The following is a 22748-nucleotide window of genomic DNA, read 5'->3' as shown; positions in this document are numbered from 1 at the left end:
CTTTCCCCATCTCTCGTTTCCCTTCAAGGCCCACCCCACCCTGCCCCTCATCGGTATTTGCAAAACATAAGGTGACCTGGGCTTCTCTCCTCTACCTCAAGTCTCCATCCTAACTAAAAAACTTGGGTGATGGCAGTGGTTTTGCTGCTGAACCATGTCGGGGGGCAGCGGGGGTGGTGGCAATGGGTGCTCTTAGTGAGCTGGTGGCCATGGCTCGGTGAGTGAGTAATCAGAGGAGGGAGAGGTCTAGAGGGTGGAATCAGGCCTGCAGGGAGTCAGGAGTGGGAGGTGAAGAGAATGGTTGCAAGTGTTTGGCATTTTCTACACTTCATCTGGAAGGAGAAGAAACAAGCAGGCACCAGGAGAAGTAGGTCAGGGCCTGAGATGGCGGCAGAGGGCACCTGGTTACATACCTGGGTGCTGGCCGACACAGGGCACTCGCGGTGACATTTTCCGGGGAAGATCCTCCTGGTGACTTTTCTGAACCATGGTCATGGGTCCTTTCAGTGCTTTTGGCCCATGGTGACAACCCTTGAGATCAGGCTACCTGTGTGCAGCCCCGGACTCTTCATGGACAGATTGCAGGGCTGTTGGGGTCCCAGGCCAGCCTTCTCAGGCTCCTGCCAGCTCCCTGTCTCCCCCTACCGTGGGAAGTAGCACCAGGCTGGGAAATGGGTTGGGCTTCCCCGCTGCACCTTCCTCTGATGGCCCACACTGTTGCTTCTCGGCCAGAGTGTCTGAGCTCAGCTCAAACCAGTGCTGAGGAAGGGAGGGTGAGTCCCCTGGCTTCTCCAAGGTGCTTGCCTGGGTGCCTCAGTCAGGTGATGTTGACCCAGACTATTTGAGTGGCACTCACTGAGATGAGCCCCACTCATCCCCTCCATGGGCCCTACCCTGTGGTGGGGACTTACAGGTTAAGCCAAGCCTCACGTCTAGAGTCCAAACCAACTCCCTGAGAGAAGAGCATCTTCCCATTGGGACCCTGGGCTCTAGCCCTGCCCCAGTTTGTTGGACTAATTCTGGTGCCCTTCAGGTCGGCTCCCACTGGGCCTCCCCGGAGAACCCCTGCCTCATCAACGAGTGTGTCCGAGTGAAGGAGGAGGTCTTTGTACAACAAAGGAACGTCTCCTGCCCCCAGCTGGAGGTCCCTGTCTGCCCCTCGGGCTTTCAGCTGAGCTGTAAGACCTCAGCGTGCTGCCCGAGCTGTCGCTGTGGTAAGTCGTGCAGGCTGGGGCTGTGTTGGGCTGGACTGGGCCCCATCTTTAAGCCTCTCTTTCCACCTTTGGCTCCTGAATTCTTTGCCTTTTTAGCAACTTTAGGGAAATGGATAGGACCGAGATCGTCCCATCTGCTGCTACTGCTTTTATGAGAAAGCAAATAAAATGAGAAAACCGTAAGAATTTCCCGAAGATCACTACATAGCGAGACTGGGATTCGACCCTAGGTTTCTCTGATTTGGAGACCACCTTTGTATGCTGTGACGTTTCACCCCGGGGAAGGCGTTCAGCTTGCCACCCCGACCCTGCCAACAAACGAACGGCAACAACAACAAAAACTAGTTCTCTCTACCATATCCTGCTCTGAATTTTGTTTATTTATTTGTTTGTTTGAGGTGGATTCTCACTCTGGAGTGAGAGGCGCTATCTCTGGATAGGCTGGAGTGCAGTGGCGCTATCTTGACTCACTGAAACTTCTGCCTCCTGGGTTCAAGCGTTTTTCCTGCCTCAGCCTTCCGAGTAGCTGGGATTACAGGCGTGTGCCACCACACCTGGCAAATTTTTGTATTTGTAGTAGAGATGTGGTTTTGCTATGTTGGCCGGGCTGGTCTTGAACTCCTGACCTCAAGTGATCCACCCACCTCGGCCTCCCAAAGTGCTGGGATTATAGGTGCGAGCCACTGCGCCTGGCCACTGAATTCCTGAAAGTGAAAATTTCAAAAGTAACATTTCGTTGTTTCATAAACCCAAACATCCTCCCATTTATCCCATCCCTTAAATGTAAATTCACATAAGCAAGTGCTGTTGCTTGGAGAATGTACGGGGCTCTTCTCACTGTGGGCTGCATGGGGAAGGGAGGCTGCTGTGGGCTCTGGCAGTAGGACCCCAGTGCTGGGTTGTGGGGGGAAAGGGCCGACAGATACAGGAGGGAGGCCCAGACACGGAGGAGGAGCCCCAAAGAGAGCGAGCAGCCTGCTCACTGGTCTCCCGGGGTGTGTGGTGCCCACTCTCACTCTGCACTTGTCTCTCCCCCAGAGCCCGTGGAGGCCTGCATGCTCAATGGCACTATGATTGGGGTGAGCCGCCGCCCTCTTCTCCAGAGCAAGTGGTGGGGACAGGGAAGGGGGTACTGCGGGAAGGGTAGCAGGCAAGTCATTGTAAAGCAGAAATGAAGGAAACCGGGGAGACCTAACCCCAGCTTTCCACTGCCTGCGGGACATCCCTGGCATCCTGGAGCCCAGGCTAGGACCATCTTCCTGACTCTCCGGGCCTGTCTCACACTCACTTCCTGGCCCCCACCTCAGGCGCCTGTGCGTTTCTTCTGTGCACGGAGAAGCACTCTGAAGTCATTGTGCACATTTTAGTCTGTCCCCTCTGCCACTGCCTGGGCTGCCTCTTTGGCATGAAAGTTCTCACTCTTACCATCTCAGTACTGGAGATGGGAGGGACAGTAAGGCAATGGGCCATAGGAGACAGGAGGAGCAGCAGAGCGATGGCTCATGGGAGCTATGGGTGGGTGGGCAGGAGACAGCATATGGGAGTAAGGTGAGGGGGGGATTGGGGGATGCTGGGGTGGCCTGACCCTGGTGCCTCTGGTTCCAGCCCGGGAAGAGCGTGATGATCGATGCATGCACGACGTGCCGCTGCATCATGCAGGTGGGGATCATCTCTGGATTCAAGCTGGAGTGCAGGAAGACCATCTGCAATCCCTGCCCCCTGGTAAGAGAGGCTCGACAGGGACCGAGGGCATGGACTGGACGCTTGTGGGACCCAGGCAGTGGGACCTCACTGGGGTCTTTAAATAAATCTTTCATAATTTTCTGATTATAAACAATATTTGACAATAATGAAGAAGAGAGTAAAAGTCACCCACCCAAATTGCATGCCTCAGAAATAATTATAATTTTGGTTTTATAAGTTGCAAATATTTTCTTCCTGAGTTTTCACAATAGACACAATATTTGCCAGGCTTATGATACTATGTTTACAGTTCCGTATCCCTTTTTGTCTATTTTAAGAAATAGCACCACCGTTCTTTGAAAATACTAAAAATTAGTCAACAAATATTTATCAGACACCTCCTATGTGCAAGGCTCTACACAACATTCCTTTGAGTGGATGTGCCTCATGTATACAACCAAGCTATTACGGGACATTTGGGTGGTTTCAAATATTTCACCCTGTTTTTGCCGGGGCACACTGACGATGCTTTTTCTGAATGCCTCCTTGAGGTGGTTCTGAGAGGTGTACTCATCGTTTCTACTTTGGCAGATGAAACTGGCATTCCATGGTTTCAGTTGTGACTTTTAGTCCTACCTCACTGGGAAGTTTTGAGCCCCATGGCAGCAGGGCGGGGCCTGCAGCTCAGGAGGGGGCCTTGGCTTCTTCCTCAAACTCCTTTCTGGATGTGGGGCTTCTGCTGTTTGAGAAAATGCCATTGGTCAGAGGAATTTCTTTGAGCTAGACGCATGAACTGTGGGGATGGCTCTATCAGAGAGCGCAGGGAAGTGCTTGTCTCAGCTCTGTGAGGCAGTCGGGGGCTGCAGCAAGGTGGAGAGGAGCCACTTACGAGCAGGCAGCACAGTGGCCAGAGGGGCAGGGGTGGGGGCTGAGAGGTGGTGCAGGTGTGTTTTACACTGTTGAGGACAAGGGACAGGTAGATACTCTACATCTGTGTTCTTCATGGCACTTGGAGGTATCAAGCTCAAAGTGTGGGCTTAATCAAAGAAGTATGGAGTGGATAGGTCTGTAGGAGACACAGCTGTTTCTGAGAGAATGATTCAGAGAGAGCATTCCTTAATTAGGAAGAAGGTAAGTATGTGGTTTTCCTTTTGCTTATATTTTTAAAAATCCCAGTCGATGTTTTAGGTTTTGGGGCCCAGTTGTGTGCATGCGTGTGTGTGTGCGTGCGTGTGTGTATTGTGTAACAACCCACCAGAACACATCTGGGCTTCCATAGGGAATGAAACAATGCTGCCTGCGGTCTTGTGGCCTCCCTTTTTCCTGGAATGTCCACTGATGTCCAATCAGGGCAGCCAGGAGACAGCGGGCGGCCCACCCCAATGCCGGCCAGTGGAGACGGGCCCTGCAGCCTGCTCTCTGGAGGGCGGGCCCGCTCTCTCCCTGCCGTGCCCTCTGGTGTTCAGAGGGAGCCACAGCTGCTTCCTCCGCGTCTGGAGAAATCCACCTTTAGAATCCAGTCTCAGATGGAGGTTTCCAAATACTCAAAAATCCATGGTCCTATTTGGTCTGTGTATTCTTCTTTTCCTCCAAAATTCTGCTATCCACCTCCTGTCTCCTGAGATCCCTTAGATTCCCTCTCCCTCTATGCATCTCTCAAGCCTTGCTGAAGCCGGCCTCTGCTGATCCTGTTCTAGCTCAGCGTCCTCCACTAGTCCTACTATGTCTTCTGCCATGAAAGGTCTCTGGGACATCTCCTGGGGGCGGGGGTAGCTGTGGTGAATTAAGGCTGGGTAGATCGGCTTGAACTGCGCACATCGGGCTGAAATGTCAGCATTGCCCGAGATGTGAGTCTTCTGTTGCCTCCCAGGGGAGACAATGCTTGTACCTAAAGGGAGAGCAGCAGAAGGAGGTTTGTGCTGATGAGTGGTTGAGATGAGGCTTGACAGCTGACCGCTCAAGGAAAGCATGAGGAAGAGGGGCCACCCTGCCGTGGAACCCTGGAAAGGCGTCCCGGAGGAGGGCCACCCTGAGTGGACCTCGAGCAATGAACGGGTTGAATGTCGAATAGACCTTCCAGGGAAGGGCATGGTGAATGAATAACCGGCAGCCAGAAGCCAGGGTTAGAAAAGGGAAACACGAGGAGGTGGATGGGAGGGCTGCAAGCAGTCGATGAAATACATGGAAAGGGGCCATGGAGGATGGTGTGCAAGGCAGTTTTAGGAGGACAGCTGTGTGAGGAAAGCAGGACTAATTGGCTGCTCAGACCTAAACAAGTGAACTCGGGGGCTGGCTGGGAACTTGCTCAGCAGGAAGAGGAACAGGCTGCTCCTGAAAAGAATGTTTCCTGCAATGATCCAGTGTTCTGGGAAAACCCAGAATTCAGCTCTGCCCTCTCCGTGAACGAAGGCATGTGGAACACATACCCGTAGCCAGCAGCAGCCAGGAAATCCAGCAGTGCCCAAACAAGTCCTGTTCATCGTGCGCGGCTGTGGTCTGGCCCTGCAGGGCAGCAGACATGCTGCAGAGTGAGCGTTTCCTTTACGCTCTCTCCTCGCCTCCCTTGCCTCTTCCAAGTCCTTGCCATACCCTTAACACTGTTGCCCCCTTCTGCTTATTTTCTGCCTTCTTTCCCTTTTCTTCCAAATCTTTCTTCTCCTGTAACTGCCCTCCAGCTTTGCTTTTCTTGGCCTCACTTTGCCCTCTGCCTCCTGCTGTGTGGATTTTGCCTCCCTGACTGCTCTGTCCTCACTGGCTTTTCCTCCTGCCTGCTTCTGAAGACATGTCAAGTTCATGGCTTGATTTATGAGAACAAATGGCTTAAATTAATCTCCGAGCAAGCTTACCAACTCCTAACCTTGATCTTGGGACAGGTCATCTGTCTGGGTGCTCCAGATTGACTTGGTGATTCATAATAGAAAAGCCTTAGGACCCCAATGAATGGATCTCTTAATGGTGATCACTAAATGTGGCGAAATGAGAAAAAGAATGACAACAGAGTTGGCTTCTCACAAAACTAAATTCTTTAAAAAGTTTTGGGATTATGTGATTGTGTTCTTTCTGTTTTTTGGGGATACGAAGATGGAAAGGGTCAAAAGAACTTTAATTTTTTTCTTCTAAAGAAAGCGACACTAGGCCGGGCGCGGTGGCTCAAGCCTGTAATCCCAGCACTTTGGGAGGCCGAGACCATCCTGGCTAACACAATGAAACCCCGTCTCTACTAAAAATACAAAAAAAAATTAGCCGGGCGAGGTGGCGGGCGCCTGTAGTCCCAGCTACTCGGGAGGCTGAGGCAGGAGAATGGCGTAAACCCGGGAGGCGGAGCTTGCAGTGAGCTGAGATCCGGCCACTGCACTCCAGCCTGGGCAACAGAGCGAGACTCCGTCTCAAAAAAAAAAAAAAAAGCGACACTAATAATTTTTAGGGAATGATGAGACAGTGGATGGTAGCTTGGTAGCATTTTGGTTTTATTTATTTATTTATTTATTTATTTATTTATTTATAGACAGAGTCTCTCTCTGTCGCCCAGGCTGGAGCGCAGTGGTGTGATACCGGTTCACTGCAAGCTTGGCCTCCTGGGTTCACGCCGTTCTCCTGCCTCAGCCTTCTGAGTAGCTGGGACTACAGGCACCTGCCACCATGCCTGGCTAATTTTTTTTTTTTTTTTTTTGTATTTTTAGTAGAGACAGGGTTTTACCATGTTAGCCAGGATGGTCTCAATCTCCTGATCTCGTGATCCGCCCACCTCGGCCTCCCAAAGTGCTGGGATTACAGGCGTGAGCCACTGCGCCTGGCTGCTTTTTGGTTTTTATTTTATTAAAATTGTTTAGGGCCGGGCGCGGTGGCTCAAGCCTGTAATCCCAGCACTTTGGGAGGCCGAGACGGGCGGATCACGAGGTCAGGAGATCGAGACCATCCTGGCTAACACAGTGAAACCCCGTCTCTACTAAAAATACAAAAAAAAAAAATTAGCCGGGCGTGGTGGCGGCGCCTGTAGTCCCAGCTACACGGGAGGCTGAGGCAGGAGAATGGCGGGAACCCGGGAGGCGGAGCTTGCAGTGAGCTGAGATCCGGCCACTGCACTCCAGCCTGGGCGACAGAGCAAGACTCCGTCTCAAAAAAAAAAAAAAAAAAAAAAAAAAAAAAAAAAATTGTTTAAAACACTCTTACTTTGCAAAATAAAAAGTTGCCAACCCTGTTTTTCTCCCAGTCCTGCTGTCTCGAAGCTGCTGCTTTGTCCAACACCGATATAAATAAGGGGCTCTTACCGTATGCCACCGTCAACAAGTCCCTCGTTGCACTGAGCTGTGATTGCACCACCTGCACTCCAGCCTGGGTGACAGCCAGACCTTGTCTCAAAAACGAAACAAACAAGAAAACAAGTTCCTAGCTGAACTTACCTCCTCTGTGAGTGTAGGGGGCCGATGAGGGGCCAGATGCTGGGGATACAAGAGAACAGCAGAGACAATTTGCAACTTCCCATACTTCTCAGGGAGAAGTTTTTTCCAGCATTGTATGGGAGTTCCAGTTACTTCCTCACCAATGCTTGGTATTGTCATGCTTTTCTATTTTAGCCATTGGGAAGTGATATCTTCTAGCATTTTTTCCTTACTGCTTCTCTAATTTCAGAATCTTCTAGTAGTTTAAATTTGCATTTCTCTGTCGGCTAATGATGTAGAGCATCTTACATACTTACTGGTTATATCATCTTTTGTGATGTGTTTGTTCAAGCTTTTGGCCATTTTTATATTGCGGTGTTTGCCCTTTAATGATTATGATTTTTTTCTGTATTTTGGATACTAGTACTTTATAAGGTATCTAATGAAATATTTTTTTCAGCCGATGGCTCAGCTTTTATTTTTCTTCGTTGTGTCTTTTGAAGATCAGGAGTTTAATTTTGATAAAATTCAGTTTATTGATGTTTTTCTTTTATGGTTAGTGCTTTTCATGTCCTGTTTAAGAAATTTTTGTCCATTTTAGGGTCGTGAAGATAGTATCCTATGTTTTCTTTTAGAAGCATTATAGTTTAGTTTTATGTTTAGGTCTATGATCCATGAGGAATTAAATTTTAAATACGGTATAAAGTAGAGGTCTCCCGTATGGCTGTCCAGTGGATCCAGCACCATTTGTTGAAAAATGATCCTTTCCTTATTGAATTACGTTGGTACCTTTGTAAAAAATGAATTGCTGGCCGGCCGTGGGTGCTCACGCCTGTAATCCCAGCACTTTGGGAGGCTGAGAGGCAGGCAGATCACGAAGTCAAGAGATTCGAGACCATTGTGGCCAACATAGTGAAACCCCATCTCTACTAAAAATACAAAAATTAGCTGGGCGTGGTGGCAGGTGCCTGTAATCCCAGCTACTCAGGAGGCTGAGGCAGGAGAATCACTTGAACCAGGCGGGGCAGAAGTTGCAGTGAGCCGAGATCACGCCACTCTACTCCAGCCTGGTAACAGAGTGAGACTCTGTCTCAAAAAAAAAAAAAAAAAAAAAAATGAATTGCCTGTATATGTATAGATCAATTGCTAGGTTCCTTTTTTTCTGATCCTTTAATTTGTCTATCCTTATGGTCACACCACTGTCTTGATTACTGTAACTTTATGGTTAGCCTTGAATTTAGATAATTTAAGTTCTTCAACTTTGCTCTTTTTCAAGATTGTTTTGGGTATTTAATGTCCTTTCAATTCCTATATAAATTTAGAGTCATCTTGTTAATCTTCATTTAAAAAAGTGTTTAAAGTATGCTGGATTATATTGAACCTATAGGTTAATCTGGAGAGAAAGGATGTCTAAACAATGTTGAGTTTTTCAATCTATGAACATAGTATATCTCTTCGGTTATTTAGGTCTTGCTCTCAGTCTGTGCTGCTGTAACACAATACCTGAGATTGGGTAATTTATAAAGAACTGAAGTTAATTTTTTCACTGTTCTGGAGGTCCAAGATTAAGGTACCAGCAGATTTGATGTCTGATGATGGCCTGTTCCTCATAGGCAGTGCTTTCTCATGGCATCCACATGTGGCAGAAGGTGGAAAGGCAAAAGGCACTAGGGCATTCCCTTGGACTTTTTTTTTTTTTTTTAATAACAGCGCAAATTCACTCATGAGAGTGGAGCCCTCATGACTTAATCACTTAGGCCCCATCTCTTAATATCATCAGTTGGGGGTTTAAATCCCAACATAGGAATTTTGAAGGGACACACACATTCACATCTTAGCAGTCTTTAATTTTTCTCTGCAATGATTTTTTTTGTGTGTGTAGATGCACAAATTTTGTTACGTTTATTACCTAGTATTTGGATGATATTGTGAATGGAAGTTTTTTAAAAATTTTATATTTTGTTTGTTGCTTTTATAAAATTAGTTTTTATATTTTGATCTTGTATTCTTCAGCCTTGCTAAATTCACTTACTAGTTGTAGTAATGGTGTTTTATCTTTTTTTTTTTTTTGAGGGGGCAGATTCCTAAGGATTTTCTTCATGAGCAGTTACGACACCTTCAAACAAAGACAGCTTTTACTTTTGAAATCTTTATACATTCTGTTTTGTTTTTCTTGCTTATCAAACTGGCTGATACAATCAGTACAATATTGAATAGAACTGATGGAAATGTTGTGTTTCTGATCTTGGAGGGAGTTAACTCATTTAAGTACAATATAGTTGGATGTTCAACAGCAGCAGTGCCCAAGCTTTTTGGCACCAGGGACCAGTTTTGCAGAAGACAGTTCTTCCATGGACCAGGGTTGGGGGAATGGTTTTGGGGTGATTCAAACGCATTATGTTTATTACGCACCTTATTTCTATTATTATATTGTAATATGTAATGAAATAATTATATAACTCACCATAAGGTAGAATCAGTGGGAGCTCTGAGCTTGTTTTCCTGCAGCTAGATGGTCCCATCTAGGGGTGATGGGAGACAGTGACAGGTCATCAAGCATTAGATTCCCATAAGGAGCACACAACCTGTATCCCTTGCATGCGCAGTTCACAGTAGGGTTTGGGCTCCTGTGAGAATATAATGCTGGCTGCTGATCTGACAGGAGGCGGAGCTCAGTTGGTAATGTGAGTGATGGGAAGTGGCTGTAGATACAGATGAAGCTTCGCTTGTTGGCCCGCTGCTCACCACTGCTGTGCAGCCCAGTTCCTAACAGGCCATGGACCGGACCGGTCCTGGGGCCTCCTGTCTTATGGAATATTGAAGAAGTTCTCTTCTATTTTTTTTAGTGCTAAGTTTCTACAATGAATGGGTTTTAAATTGTGTCAAAAAGTTTTGCTATATATTTTAAGATGACCATATGGTTCCCCGTTAATTCTGTTAACATGAGGAATTGTATGGATTGATTGCACATGGTGAGCCAACCTTTCATTCTTTTGATAAACTCCCTTTCTTCATGACGTGTTATCCTGTTTCACATCTGCTGCTAGATCCATTTGCTCGTATTTTGTTGAGGATTTTTATGTTTATGTTAAGAAGGATAGGTTTCTAATTTTCTTCTCTTGAATGCTTTTGTTAGATTTTGATGTCAGGGTTGTGCTAGATCCAACAAAATACGGTGTTTTCTAAAGAGCTTATGTAAAATTGGTATTATTTCTTCCTAAAATTTTTGGCAGATTTAATCAGTGAAGCTTACTAGGCTTGAAGCTCTTCATGTGGAAAAGTTTTATATATAAAATTCAACTTTTAAAATGGAAAGACAGATTTTCTGTTTCTTCTTGAATTAATTTGGTAAATCGGTTTTTCATGGAACTTACCCATGTATTTAAGTTGGTCAAATTTAGTTACACAAAGTTGTTTATAACATTTTTCCTTATTATACTTTTAGCATCTGTGGAATGTGCAGTTGTAAACCTTCTATTATTTCTAAAATTGATAATTTGTTTTTTTATTTTCTTGATTAGAGATTTTCTTATTTTGACTACTTCGTCTATTATATATTATTATATATTGATATTATTATCATCTTTCAAAGATCCAACTTTTGCCTTTGTTGTTTTACTTTTTATATTTTTCTTTTCTATTGATTTCTGCCCTCATTTTTATTATGTCTTATCATTTAATGACTGGGTCTAATTTGCTCTTTTACTGCATCTTACTATGGAAGCTTAGCTCATGATTTTCTAATATAAGCATTTAAAATATAAATTTTCCTTCAAGAACTGTTTTTGCTGTACTCCTCAGATTTTGATATATTGTTTTTATTATCTCTAGATAAAAATATTTATTTTTTGATTTAAAAGTATTCATTTAATTTCCAAACGTGATGGTGTGTTTTTCAATACTTCATTGTTGCTAATTTCAATATAATGAAATTATATACATAATTTATATGTGTATATATATACATAATTATATATAATGAAATTATATACATAATATATACATAATATATGTATATAATGAAATTATATACATAATTTCATTATATTGAAATTTCGTTATATTGAAATTGGTCATAGAATATAATCTCTAAGATTTCACAATCTTGACATTTATTTACTTTTTTATCTAGTCAGTCTCTGTTTATCCATGTTTACAATTTTATGGCCCACAATGTGGTCTATGTTTGTGAATATTCCATGTGCATTTGAGAATAATGTGTGCTCTGCAGTTTTGGAACATAATAGTTTATTATTTCCAACTAGGTCATACTGGTTTTTATAGTTTTCCAAATCCTCAGTGTCTTTATCTTTTTCCTACTTGTTTTTATCAATTACTGAGAGAACATAAAAATCACTAAGATTGTGGATTAGCCTATTTCTCCGTTTAGTTGTATCCATTTTTGCTTCATATATTATGAAGCTTTGTAGATGCATACACGTTTAGCATTCTTATGTCTTGATGAATCTATTCTTTCGTCATTATAAAATAACCTCCTTTATTTTTTAGAGATAGGATCTCACTCTGTCGCCCAGGCTGGAGTGAAGAGGCACAATCATGGCACACTGCAGCCTTGACCTCCCAGGCTCAGGTGATTCTCCCACCTCAACCTCCCATCTAGCTGGGACTAGAGGTGCGTGCCACCATGTCCAATTAATTTTTTTGTAAAGATGGAGTTTTGCTATGTTGCCCAGGCTGGTCCTGAATTCCTGGGCTCAAGAAATCCTCCCACCTCAGCCTCTCAAATGTTGGGATTATAGGTGTGAGCCACCGCACCCAGTCACCTCCTTTATTTTTGGTAAAATGCCTCATCTTAAGCTGTCTCTAGTCCTGTCTAAGCTTGACAACAATGGACCAAGATAACAAACTAAGAATTACAGTCAGTTATTCACTCATTCAACATATATAGCATCTATTATCATTTATCGAAGCAGAGGGATCAAATCAGTGAAAGAAAACAGATAAAAATCCTTTACCTCCTTTCCCTAAGTGAAGAGTAATCTTTTTTGTTTGTTTATTTTTTTGAGACAGGGTCTCACTCTGTCTTCCAGGCTGGAGTACAGTGGTGTGATCATGGCTCACTGCAGTCTTGACCTCCTGCGCTCAGGTGATCCTCCCATCTCAGCCTCCCAGGTAGCTGAGACTACAGTTGTACACTACCACGCCTGACTGATTTTTTGTATTTTTTGTAGAGATGGGGTTTTGCCATGTTTCATAGGCTGGTCACGAACTCCCGGGCTCAAGTAATCTTCCCCCTTGGGCTTCTCAAAGTGCTGATATTATAGGCATGAAGCCACCACACTGGCCTTGTTTGGTATTAATATACTTATATTAACTTTCTTATTTTGGCTAATTTGTCTATTATATCTTTCTTTTCAACCTATCTATCTAAATTAAAAGTGCATCTCTTGAAAACAACATACTAATTGAGTTTTGCTTTTTAAAATCTAAAGTTGACAATCTCCATTTAATGTAAGTATTGATATAGTTGGGGTTAAATCTATTCTTTTGTTATTCATTTTATCTGCTGTCTTCTTTGTTACTTGTTCTGTTGTTAATTCTTTTTTGTCTTTTGGTTCAATTGAGTTTTTCCTTTTTTTCTTTTTGTTAGTATTATATCTCTTGACCTTTTCTTTGTATTTCTTCATATTACTATTTTAGTGGTTGCTCTAAACTTATCACAGTCCACTTTGATTTAATAATATAACATTTCATGTACAATATGCTTTTTCCACAATTTGTACTTTGGTCATATAGTTTACTTTTCCATAAGAAGAGAGAAATTCCACAAGGTATTGCTATTATTTTTGCTTTAAACAGTCATTTGTCTTATATAGAATTTAAAAAGTGAGCTGAAAGTGATGTTTTATATTTATCTATGTATTTATAATTTTCAGTGCTCTTCCTTCTTATATATCTGAACTTCCATATTATATCATTTCCCTTCAGCCTAAAGAACTTCTTTTAGTGCAGGGCTGGATGACAACACATTTCTCAGATTTCATTTATCTGGAAGTGTCTCTCTATTCTGCCTTCATTTACTGAATATAGAATTCTAGGTTTGACAGGTTTTTAAAAAATTTCATCACTTTATGTATGTTTGATTGTCTTTTGGCTTGTGTTATTTCTGATGACCAGTCAGCCACCATTTTTATTGTTTTCCTTTTTGCATTTCCCCCCTTCTATTGGATGCTTTAACGGTTTTTCTTTAGTTTTCAGAAGCTTGCGTATATGCTTTTGAGTAATTTTCTTCATACCTTTTCTATTTTGGATTCATAGTTTCCTGGATTTGTGGGTTGATTTACTGATCAAACTTAGAAAAAATTCAGTTATTATGTCTTTAATATTTTTTCTGTTCCATTTTGTTTTACTCTCTTTCTGAAACTGATTACATGTACATTCACGTGTTGCTTAACAATGGGGATATGTTCTAAGAAATGCATCGTTAGGTGATTTTTGTTGTGCAAAGATCATAGGGTGAATATATACAAACCTAGATGGTCTAGTCTACTATATAACTAGGTCATATGGTATAACCTGTTACTCCCAGGTGACAAACCTGTATGGCATGTTACTGTGCTGAATACTGTAAGCAACTGTAACACAATGATTAGCATTTGTATATCTAAATACATGTGAATGTAGAAAAGGTACAGTAAAAAACATACAAAGGATAAAAATGACATACCTGTATAGGGCACTTAGCAAGAAGGGAGTGTACAGGACTGGAAGTTGCTCTGGGTGAGTCAGAGAGTAAGTGGTGGGTCAATGCGAAGATCTAGGACATTGCTATAGACTGTAAACATTGTACACTTAGGCTACCCTAAATTTACTAAAAAATATTCTTCTTTCTTCAGTAGTAAATTAACTTTAGCTCACTAAATTTTAAAAGCTTTTTGATTCTTGTAATAACACTTAGCTTAAAACACAAACACATTGTACAGCTGTACAAAATTATTTTTTCTTTATATTCTTATTCTAAAAGCTTTTTCCTATTTTTAAAATTTTTAATTTTTTTTAACTTTTTTTTTTTTTTAAATCGAGAGGAGGGTATCATTCTGTCACCCATGCTGGAGTGCATGCATAGGCATTATCATAGCTCACTGCAGCTTAAACTCCTGGGATCAACTGATCCTCCTGCCTCAGCCTCCCAGACAAGTGGAACTATAGGCATTTCTTTTTTTTTCGAGACGGAGTCTCGCTCTGTGACCCAGGCTGGAGTGCAGTGTCGCGATCTTGGCTCACTGCAAGCTCCGCCTCCCAGGTTCATGCCATTCTCCTGCCTCAGCGTCCTGAGTAGCTCGGACTACAGGTGCCTGCCACCACACTTGGCTCATTTTTTTTGTATTTTCAGTAGAGATGGGGTTTCACTGTGTTAGCCAGGATGGTCTAGCTCTCCTGACCTCATGATCTGCCTGCCTCAGCCTCCCAAAGTACTGGGATTGCAGACGTGAGCCACCATGCCCTGCCGGCATTTTTTAATCTTTAAACTTTTTTGTTAAAAATGAAAACTCAGCACCACAATAGTCCAGGCCTACACAGGACTGGAATAATCAATATCAGTCTTCTACCGGAGATGTCGTCTTCTGTGATAACAATGCCTTCTTCAGAAATACTCCTGCAGGACCTACTTGAGGCTGTTTTACAGTTAACTTTTTATGTTTTCCGTAAATATAAGGAGTATCTGTAAAAGTATTGATGAACCAGTAACATAGTTGTTTATTATTATCAAGTATATAATTGTATGTGCTATACTTTTATATGACTGGAACCACAGTTAGGTTTGTTTACAGCTGCATCACCACAAACATGTGAGTAATGTGTTGTGCTCTGAAGTCACTAAGTGATAGGAATTTTTCTGTTCCATTGTAATTTTATGGAATCATTGTCATACATGCAGTCTGTTGTTGACTGAAACATTGTTTTTTGGCTCATGACTATATATTATTAAACCATCGATACTATTCGATTGGTCCCTGGGGCTCCATATGTATATATTTTGCACCTTTATTCCTCTCTGTGCTTCAGTTTGGGTAATTTCTATTGATCTGTCTTAAAATTCAAGGATCCTTTCTTTTCTTGTGTCCTATCTGCAGTTAATCCAATCCAGTTAATTTTTGATTTAGAGTATTGTGTTTTCTAGTTCTAAGATTTCCATTTGATTTTTTTTCTATAGTCTCCAGATTGTTCCTAAAATTCCCTTTCTATTTTTCCATTATATCCATCATTTCCTCTAGACTCTTTAGCATATTTATTATAGCTATTTTAAAGTTCCTGCCTGCTAATTACAATATTGGGGCCATTTCTGTGTCTGTTTATATTGAGTGATAATTCTCTTGGTATATATAAAATTTTTCTATTTCTTTGCATGAATTTTTTTTTTTTTCCTATGTATCAGACATTGGTGGAAGATATGTTGAAGAGACTCTTAATTCTGCTTTCTTTATAATAAAGGTTAAGTTTGGTTCTAGAATGTGGTTAGATTATTGGGGGTTCATTTTGAACTATAGAAGTCTTGATTCTTAAACTACATTAGGGAAGGTCTAGTTCTGCATTTTTCTTAGCCGTAGGCTGAATATTTTAGTCCTGAGACACAGCGTTTACCCTGAAGGCTTGTCCCTTATAAAGTTCCAGTGGAAACCCGGGTGTTTACCTAGCCCCTCCAACTTGTTAGAATTCAGACTGCAGACTCTGTCCTGTGTGGTGTGTGGCAACTGAAGTTTCTGTTCAGGTCTTTGAGCTTTCCAGCTGCTGTTTTGTCTCTGGGCTCCTTGTAGGCTCACTTATAGATGTATAATTAAGGGATCAACCAAACAGTTCGGAGGAGTTTACATGCAGATTTAGGGGCTTCTTTCTGACTTCCTCTTTTCTGGCATTTTCCCCTTTAGTTTCCAGCTATTCTAGCAGTTCCAAACTCTGTCTGCTGAGTCCTCAGGCAAATACAACTACCGTTTTCTGCTTGAGTTCTGGCTGTCCAGTGCCATACAGATGGCTCTCATGGGAAAAGCCATTTAAACATGCATCTTGTCCATTATGGTTCCTTTTTTCAAGGATCAAATAATCTAGACTTTCTTCTTGATTTTGGTCTTCTTCCAGTGCTTTTGAACAGTTGCTTTAAATATTTCCTCAATTGTTTATAATCATCGTCTGCAGGAGGGTTAGTCCAGTACAGTCCACTGTGCCATAACTAGAGCCAGACCTTCATCAAAAGTTTCTAAACTGAGGAGGGACAAGAGTAGACATAGGCTTTAGGAAGGTCATTCTGGCAGCTGTTGGTAACCTGTAACAGGGTAGCAAGAATGAAGGTAGGAAGACAAAATAAAACTATCACAAGAGTCCCTAGTAGATGATAGTTATTTAGACTCGATGATGAAAAGAGGAGACTGGTCATGACAAGCAATGGATGAGTTTGAGATAAATTTTTGGCAAGATTTGGTGATAAGCAGGGGATGAGAAAAAAGGGGAAGTCAAGGATAACTCTCGGATTTCTTGTTTGAAAGACTGGGTGATTAACACCATTTACCGAAATAGGGAATACCAGAGAAGGATGAGATTTGAGGCAAAAATCAAATTTCCTTTTGGATGCAAGTCTCAAGATGACAATAACGTGTCCAGTAAACATTTGAATTTGTAAGTCTGAAGCTCAGGGAAAAGGTCTCATTTAATAGGTCTGGTTGCTGCAGCTTGAGTGAGATGTACACATGCAGAGGGAAGGAATGCTACCTAGGGGATTGAGAACGGACAAAAGCTATTTGGATGTTGACTTTCCGAATTCTAGGTGAAACTACTGGATAGGAGAGATGAGAGGCCAGCAAAATAAGCCTACTTATAATTGGGATGTTTTAAGGAGGTTGACTGTGGCTGCTTTTTCCCCCTCTGGATACAGGGTTACAAGGAAGAAAATAACACAGGTGAATGTTGTGGGAGATGTTTGCCTACAGTTTGCACCATTCGGCTAAGAGGAGGACAGATCATGACACTGAAGGTAGGAGCAAGCTGAACGCAGGGGCTCCCTCACATATCACCATCTTGCTTCCCTTTTTGGAAATTTTTCTTCAAGAAAGAGGGACTAAGTTTGGTTCAGTATTGGCTTCTTTTTCTACTTCTTTCTGATTATATAAAGAAAAGATAGATGACTTATTGCAGGCGCAGAATTTTCTCTTTTATTTAGTTACTTTGTTGCTCTTCTTGATAGGAGTGTACTTGGTGTATGGCTTCACGATTTGGAGTTGATCTTTTTTTTTTTTTTTTCTTTTTTGAGATGGAGTCTGGCTCTGTTGCCAGGCTGGAGTGCAATGTCGTGATCTTGGTTCACTGCAACCTCCGCCTCCTGGGTTCAAGTGATTTCCCTGTCTCAGCCTCCCGAGTAGCTGGGACTACAGGCTCCCGCCACCACACCCGGCTAGTTTTTTTTTGCATTTTTAGTATAGACGGGATTTCACTGTGTTAGCCAGGATGGTCTCGATCTCCTGACCTCATGATCTGCCTGCCTCAGCCTCCCAAAGTGCTAGGATTACAGGCGTGAGCCACTGTGCCCAGCCTAATTTTTGTATTTTTAGTAGACGTGGGATTTCACCATGTTGGCCAGGATGGTCTCGATCTCTTGACCTTGTGATCTGCCCACCTTGGCCTCCCAAAGTGCTGGGATTACAGGTGTGAGCCACCGTGCCCAGCCTGGCAGTGGTTGATCTTTAAGATTTTCTCTAGCCTTGGGAGTCTCTAAGACTGGACAGGCCATCAGGGTGAAACAAACTCTGATCTATGAAGTCCGGACTAGCTGGTGGGGCTGGGAGGTCGTGCCCTTGGTTCAACTCTCGTTCAGTTATCGACTAGCCAGTTTGCTGTTGCTATATCCCAATCCTTCAAGCATTTAACTGGTCGGAAGAGTCTACAAAGCAGACCTGTTCATAGGATACAAGCTGTAAAACTGGGACTCCACTTCTGGTCTGTGTTCTGGGTGTGGGGGCTTTGTTATACATTGTCTTGTTCTTGCTTCATGGTCCTCCAGATTGTTTCATCAACTCCATGGAGTCAAGCTCATGGTTTGAAGTGGCTTTGTGAACCAAACACTGTCTCTGGCTTAACCCACTCCTCCTCTTACCTTCCAGCGTGATGAGACGCTCCAGGATGGCTGTGATACTCACTTCTGCAAGGTCAATGAGAGAGGAGAGTACTTCTGGGAGAAGAGGGTCACAGGCTGCCCGCCCTTTGATGAACACAAGTGTCTGGCTGAGGGAGTGAGTACTCATCCTCTTTACTGTCTCCATCTCTAAGAACACGATCCTTCTGAAGAGCGTTGATCCCAGCTCTGGCGTAATATCCCAGTGTCTGAGGCAAATCTCTGGCCTCGTTGAAGAATCAGTGAGATTATGAAATCAAAGCCTATGGAGAGAGAAAATTCTCTGCAATATGGGATGTTTAAAAAAAATATTTTCCTTGAGGGAGGCTGAGTGTGTGATTCTTGAATAGGAAGATGTGAGATCAAACGGATTCTTAGTCTCCCTGGTAATGAAGATCCTGATGACTCATTTGGAAGAGAATTCAGAATAATCAAAATTGTTTCAGCCTGGTCAGGGAGGGTGGTCAAGCTGCTCACATTTATGATAGGAAAGCATAGTTTACATGTGGACACTTAAGCACGGGGCTGTGAGTTCAGAGCTAAACATTGGCCCGGAGTGACCCGAAAGCTGTCTATCTGTACTGTTTGTGTCTAACCTGCAACTTTGCTGTTTTCTTAGGGTAAAATTATGAAAATTCCGGGCACCTGCTGTGACACATGTGAGTACATTACTAATATCTTGTCCCTTGAAACCCATCAGAGCAGTCTAGGGGCTCTTTGCAGCTTGGTCCTTGAAACCCATTAGCAAGCCAATGACTACTGTTTGCAGTAAGCTTTATTTCAGAAAGAGATTTCTTGACCACTGGTTCAGTCTTGCAGGGAGCAGCCTCCCCTCCTTGGATGTCATCAGACTGCCCTCTTGAACTCCCTTTTAGATGCCCATGGAACAATCTCTTTCCCCTTTTCCTGCAGACTCCCTCCTGTCTCCAGCTTCTTACATGCCTTTCCCCTCATAGGATCTTTGATTGCTCATAGTCCTATCCTGGGACAATATGTTCCCGCTCCAACCAAAGCTTCTTAAAGACAGGCACCTTGGATCTCTGATCATGACAAGAGTAGACTCTCAACACATGTCTATTCATGAGTGTGCTAAAGCTATCTCTAAGAGAAAGCTAAGCCACCAGCTGACTAACAACAGCCCGCATGTGCCATGGGTGCTGGTCTAAGTTTATCACCCCCTCTTCTTCACTCGGAGTCCTCTTGACCTTGTAGTTATGTCATACTGATTGGTTCTCATTACTCACAGCAGCGGCTTTGGAGATGAGACACAAATCTGCACATCAGACAGTGTTCTTCCCATACATGCTTGTGTTTATGAGCACAAATAACTTTCAGGATCCCAATGCTAATGCCATATTTTCTAAATATAGAATTACTTGCCTGGACTAATATTTTTTGTTTTAGGTTAGGGTTTTTTTTTTTTTTTTTGTCCTAGGTTCACAGGTGTGCATGGTTGTTTACACGTAGAGAAAGGAAGAGTGAAAACATGAATACCTTCCGTGTTCAGTCATTCATTCTTTTCTTGATGGCTTACTGTGACAGCCCCTGCAATTGCTGTAACCAAATCTCAGATTGAGGAAACACTCTGAAAGCATGTCTTTCTGTGATTCCCATTTGCATGGTTTAAGAATGCGAAGTCAGGAAACCATCATCTCTAGGCACACACTGCACGTGGAATTTGGTTAAAGAGACTATTACCTACAAAACCACCGCTAAGGGTCTTTGTTGGTCAACGCATTCAAGAGCCTTCGAGATTTTAATGAGGACAATATAAGCCAGGCTCAGATTTAAATCCACAGCAACCTAATATAGTATGTTGGCCTAAATGTGTTTTTTAAATTCATCCTCTTAATGTAATTGGCAGGCTTTCCCTGTACAATGAAGTTATCTGGAAATGGGGAGGCAGACTCACATGTAGTTAGGGTTGATGTAGATTTGGAGCCATTTAAGGAGAGAGAACTCCCAGTGTTCAGATTGGAATGGTGAGCTGGCATTACATTTTCGAATTCCCGGTGGGCCAAGTAGAGCTTCCGATCTGAATGCCACTAACCCCTGTGTGAAAGGAAAGCCATGTCAGCAGCCTGAAGTCAGCAGTACCCAAAGAGAGGCCTTCACAAAGGTGCCTAGGGATCTTCTCGGTCCCCAGAGAGGCAGGGTATGCCCTTCTATCACCATGACTTTGCCTTTCCTCTTACCCCAAGGCAGGAATGAATAGATAGTAATTATACTTACTGACAACTTCATTGCCCATTAGCTTCTGAATGTAGTTACAAGCACAAGAGGGTTGCTTTAGCCATTTGGTTTTCAGAGTCTACAATGATATAAAGGTGAGTCTTACTCATTTTACATCACCATAACACAGTGAATTTAGGCTCTTTCTGCAATTAAAATTGTGCCATTAAGTGAGTTAAGTCTAGCAGTAACTATATCTCTGCATATTTCAGGCCAGGAACAGCTGAGGTGAACCAGGATAACTGAATTCCCTCCTTGTGGCTGGCTTTGGTTATTTGGTTACTGTGAAAGGGACCTATTTCCAGCCCAGTGAGGACACTGGGGCTGAAGAGTGTTCTCTAGAACCCCAGCCAGTCCTCAAGTTTCACCTCTCACCTGTCCTGTAGGTGAGGAGCCCGAGTGCAGTGACATCACTGCCAGGCTGCAGTATGTCAAGGTGGGAAGCTGTAAGTCCGAAGTAGAGGTGGATATCCACTACTGCCAGGTAAGGGCTCTGCTTCAATACGGCCTGGGTGGGGAGGGCTGAGCCTCCGTGTTTGGATACCTGTCCTTAGTTACATTCTGGAAGGATCTGGAAAATTTGCAGGGAAGAGAAGGAAAACTGGAAGCATTTTTTTTTAAAGTAAATGTTTTATTGAAGTAACTGGGAATTTTTGACTCCAGGAAAAAAACAAAAACGGAGGAAAGACTCAACAAATCCCTTACAGAAAATGGAGAGTTACTTGTGCAAGATGGAGACCACAATTCTTGAAGATCAAACATACATAAAAATGTCCTGCATAAAACATGCATAATCAGGCATAAAACATTTTATGCATTAACATGCATAAAAATTGCAGCTAGAGGGATGTGGGTACGATATTACCATAGAGGAGAGGACATGTCAGACCTATGATCTTCCTTTACAAATTGCCTAGCTGTCCTGGGTGCTTCTGGGTGAGATCAGATCTGCCTCGCTTGGAGGGGTCAGGGAGAAAGCAGGCTGCCCCAGAGCCCTGCCTAGGCCAGGACTTCCCACCATTGTGAAGCTCCCATCTTCCTCTGCTTTCTTGCAGGGCAAATGTGCCAGCAAAGCCATGTACTCCATTGACATCAACGATGTGCAGGACCAGTGCTCCTGCTGCTCTCCAACACGGACGGAGCCCATGCAGGTGCCCCTGCACTGCACCAATGGCTCTGTTGTGTACCACGAGGTTCTCAATGCCATGCAGTGCGAATGTTCCCCCAGGAAGTGCAGCAAGTGAGGCTGCTGCAGCTGCATGGGTGACTGCTGCTGCCTGCCTTGGCCTGACAGGCCAGAGTGCTGCCAGTCCTCTGCATGTTCTGCTCTTGTGCCTTTCTGGGCCCACAATAAAGGCTGAGCTCTTAGCTTGCAGAAGGCTGCTGGTGCACTGTGTGTTAGGGCTGAGATGGCAACGGTGGGCAGGGGCTGAGTTCTGAGACTGGTTCTGAGGAAGGAAGCACAGGCCACATCTGCAAGCCTCAGTGTCAGTGTGAGATACTGCCAACCTCTGGGGAGAAGTGATGTCTTTGCCTCCGGGGGTGGGAAAGGCCTAGTGTGGGATCGGCCTTTTCCGAAACGTAGCACGAAGTAAAAGGGATTTTCCAGGAACACTGGGTTCTCCGGTCTCTGCATGGAGGGGTTTCCAAACATAGCAGAGGGGTGGGTCCTGGAGCCAGGCTTCTGCTGAGATGGATAACTATTGTTGTCACGCGGCTGGCAGTGTGGAGAAGGTATCAGACCAGGTGTGCAAGGATTTCTCTTAGTCCATGGCTCACAGAGCTCCTGTGTACCCATAGTTGGCCCCTTTGAGGGGGAGAGGTGCTGAGGACTGACGGGGACCTAGCAGTAGTGTGGTCCCCCAGCTCAGCCTGAGGGCATGAGCCCCAGATTTGGAGGCAGACCTGGGCTCCACACATGGCCCTTGCTTAGCTGCATGGCCTCTAACAAGCCTCTTAGTCGTTCTCAGACTCAGTTTCCTCATTTGGAAAACAGGAATGTCAGTCTCACTCATAAGGTGGTGAGGATAAACAACCTCAGCCTAAAATACGGCCTGCAAGTCCCTTAGGTAACTAAATTGCTCTATAATCATGTAAGAAGTGGCGAGAATAACTGGGGAA

At 43.7% G+C, this 22748-nt stretch overlaps 1 protein-coding gene across 4 annotated transcripts in view; it reads left to right on the top strand.

The window, feature by feature from the left end:
• Positions 1–22008, top strand: part of VWF (von Willebrand factor) — a 185576-nt gene extending 163568 nt beyond the window's left edge. For 2 of the 4 annotated variants that reach the window (XM_077953080.1, XM_077953082.1), the window contains 8 exons: positions 1034–1214; positions 2253–2293; positions 2820–2936; positions 17163–17261; positions 18385–18513; positions 19015–19054; positions 21014–21111; positions 21683–22002. In XM_077953080.1, the coding sequence (XP_077809206.1) occupies positions 1034–1214; positions 2253–2293; positions 2820–2936; positions 17163–17261; positions 18385–18513; positions 19015–19054; positions 21014–21111; positions 21683–21871 (894 nt within the window). In that variant the 3' untranslated portion in view covers positions 21872–22002. 4 annotated transcript variants of the gene reach the window in all.
• Positions 22009–22748: the final 740 nt, after the last annotated feature.

The sequence above is a fragment of the Macaca mulatta genome, chromosome 11, assembly GCF_049350105.2.
Source record: "Macaca mulatta isolate MMU2019108-1 chromosome 11, T2T-MMU8v2.0, whole genome shotgun sequence".
In the NCBI taxonomy this organism is placed as follows: Eukaryota; Metazoa; Chordata; class Mammalia; order Primates; family Cercopithecidae; genus Macaca; species Macaca mulatta.
Note: the sequence above shows the minus strand (reverse complement) of the source record. Positions and strands in the feature narration are given on the sequence as shown.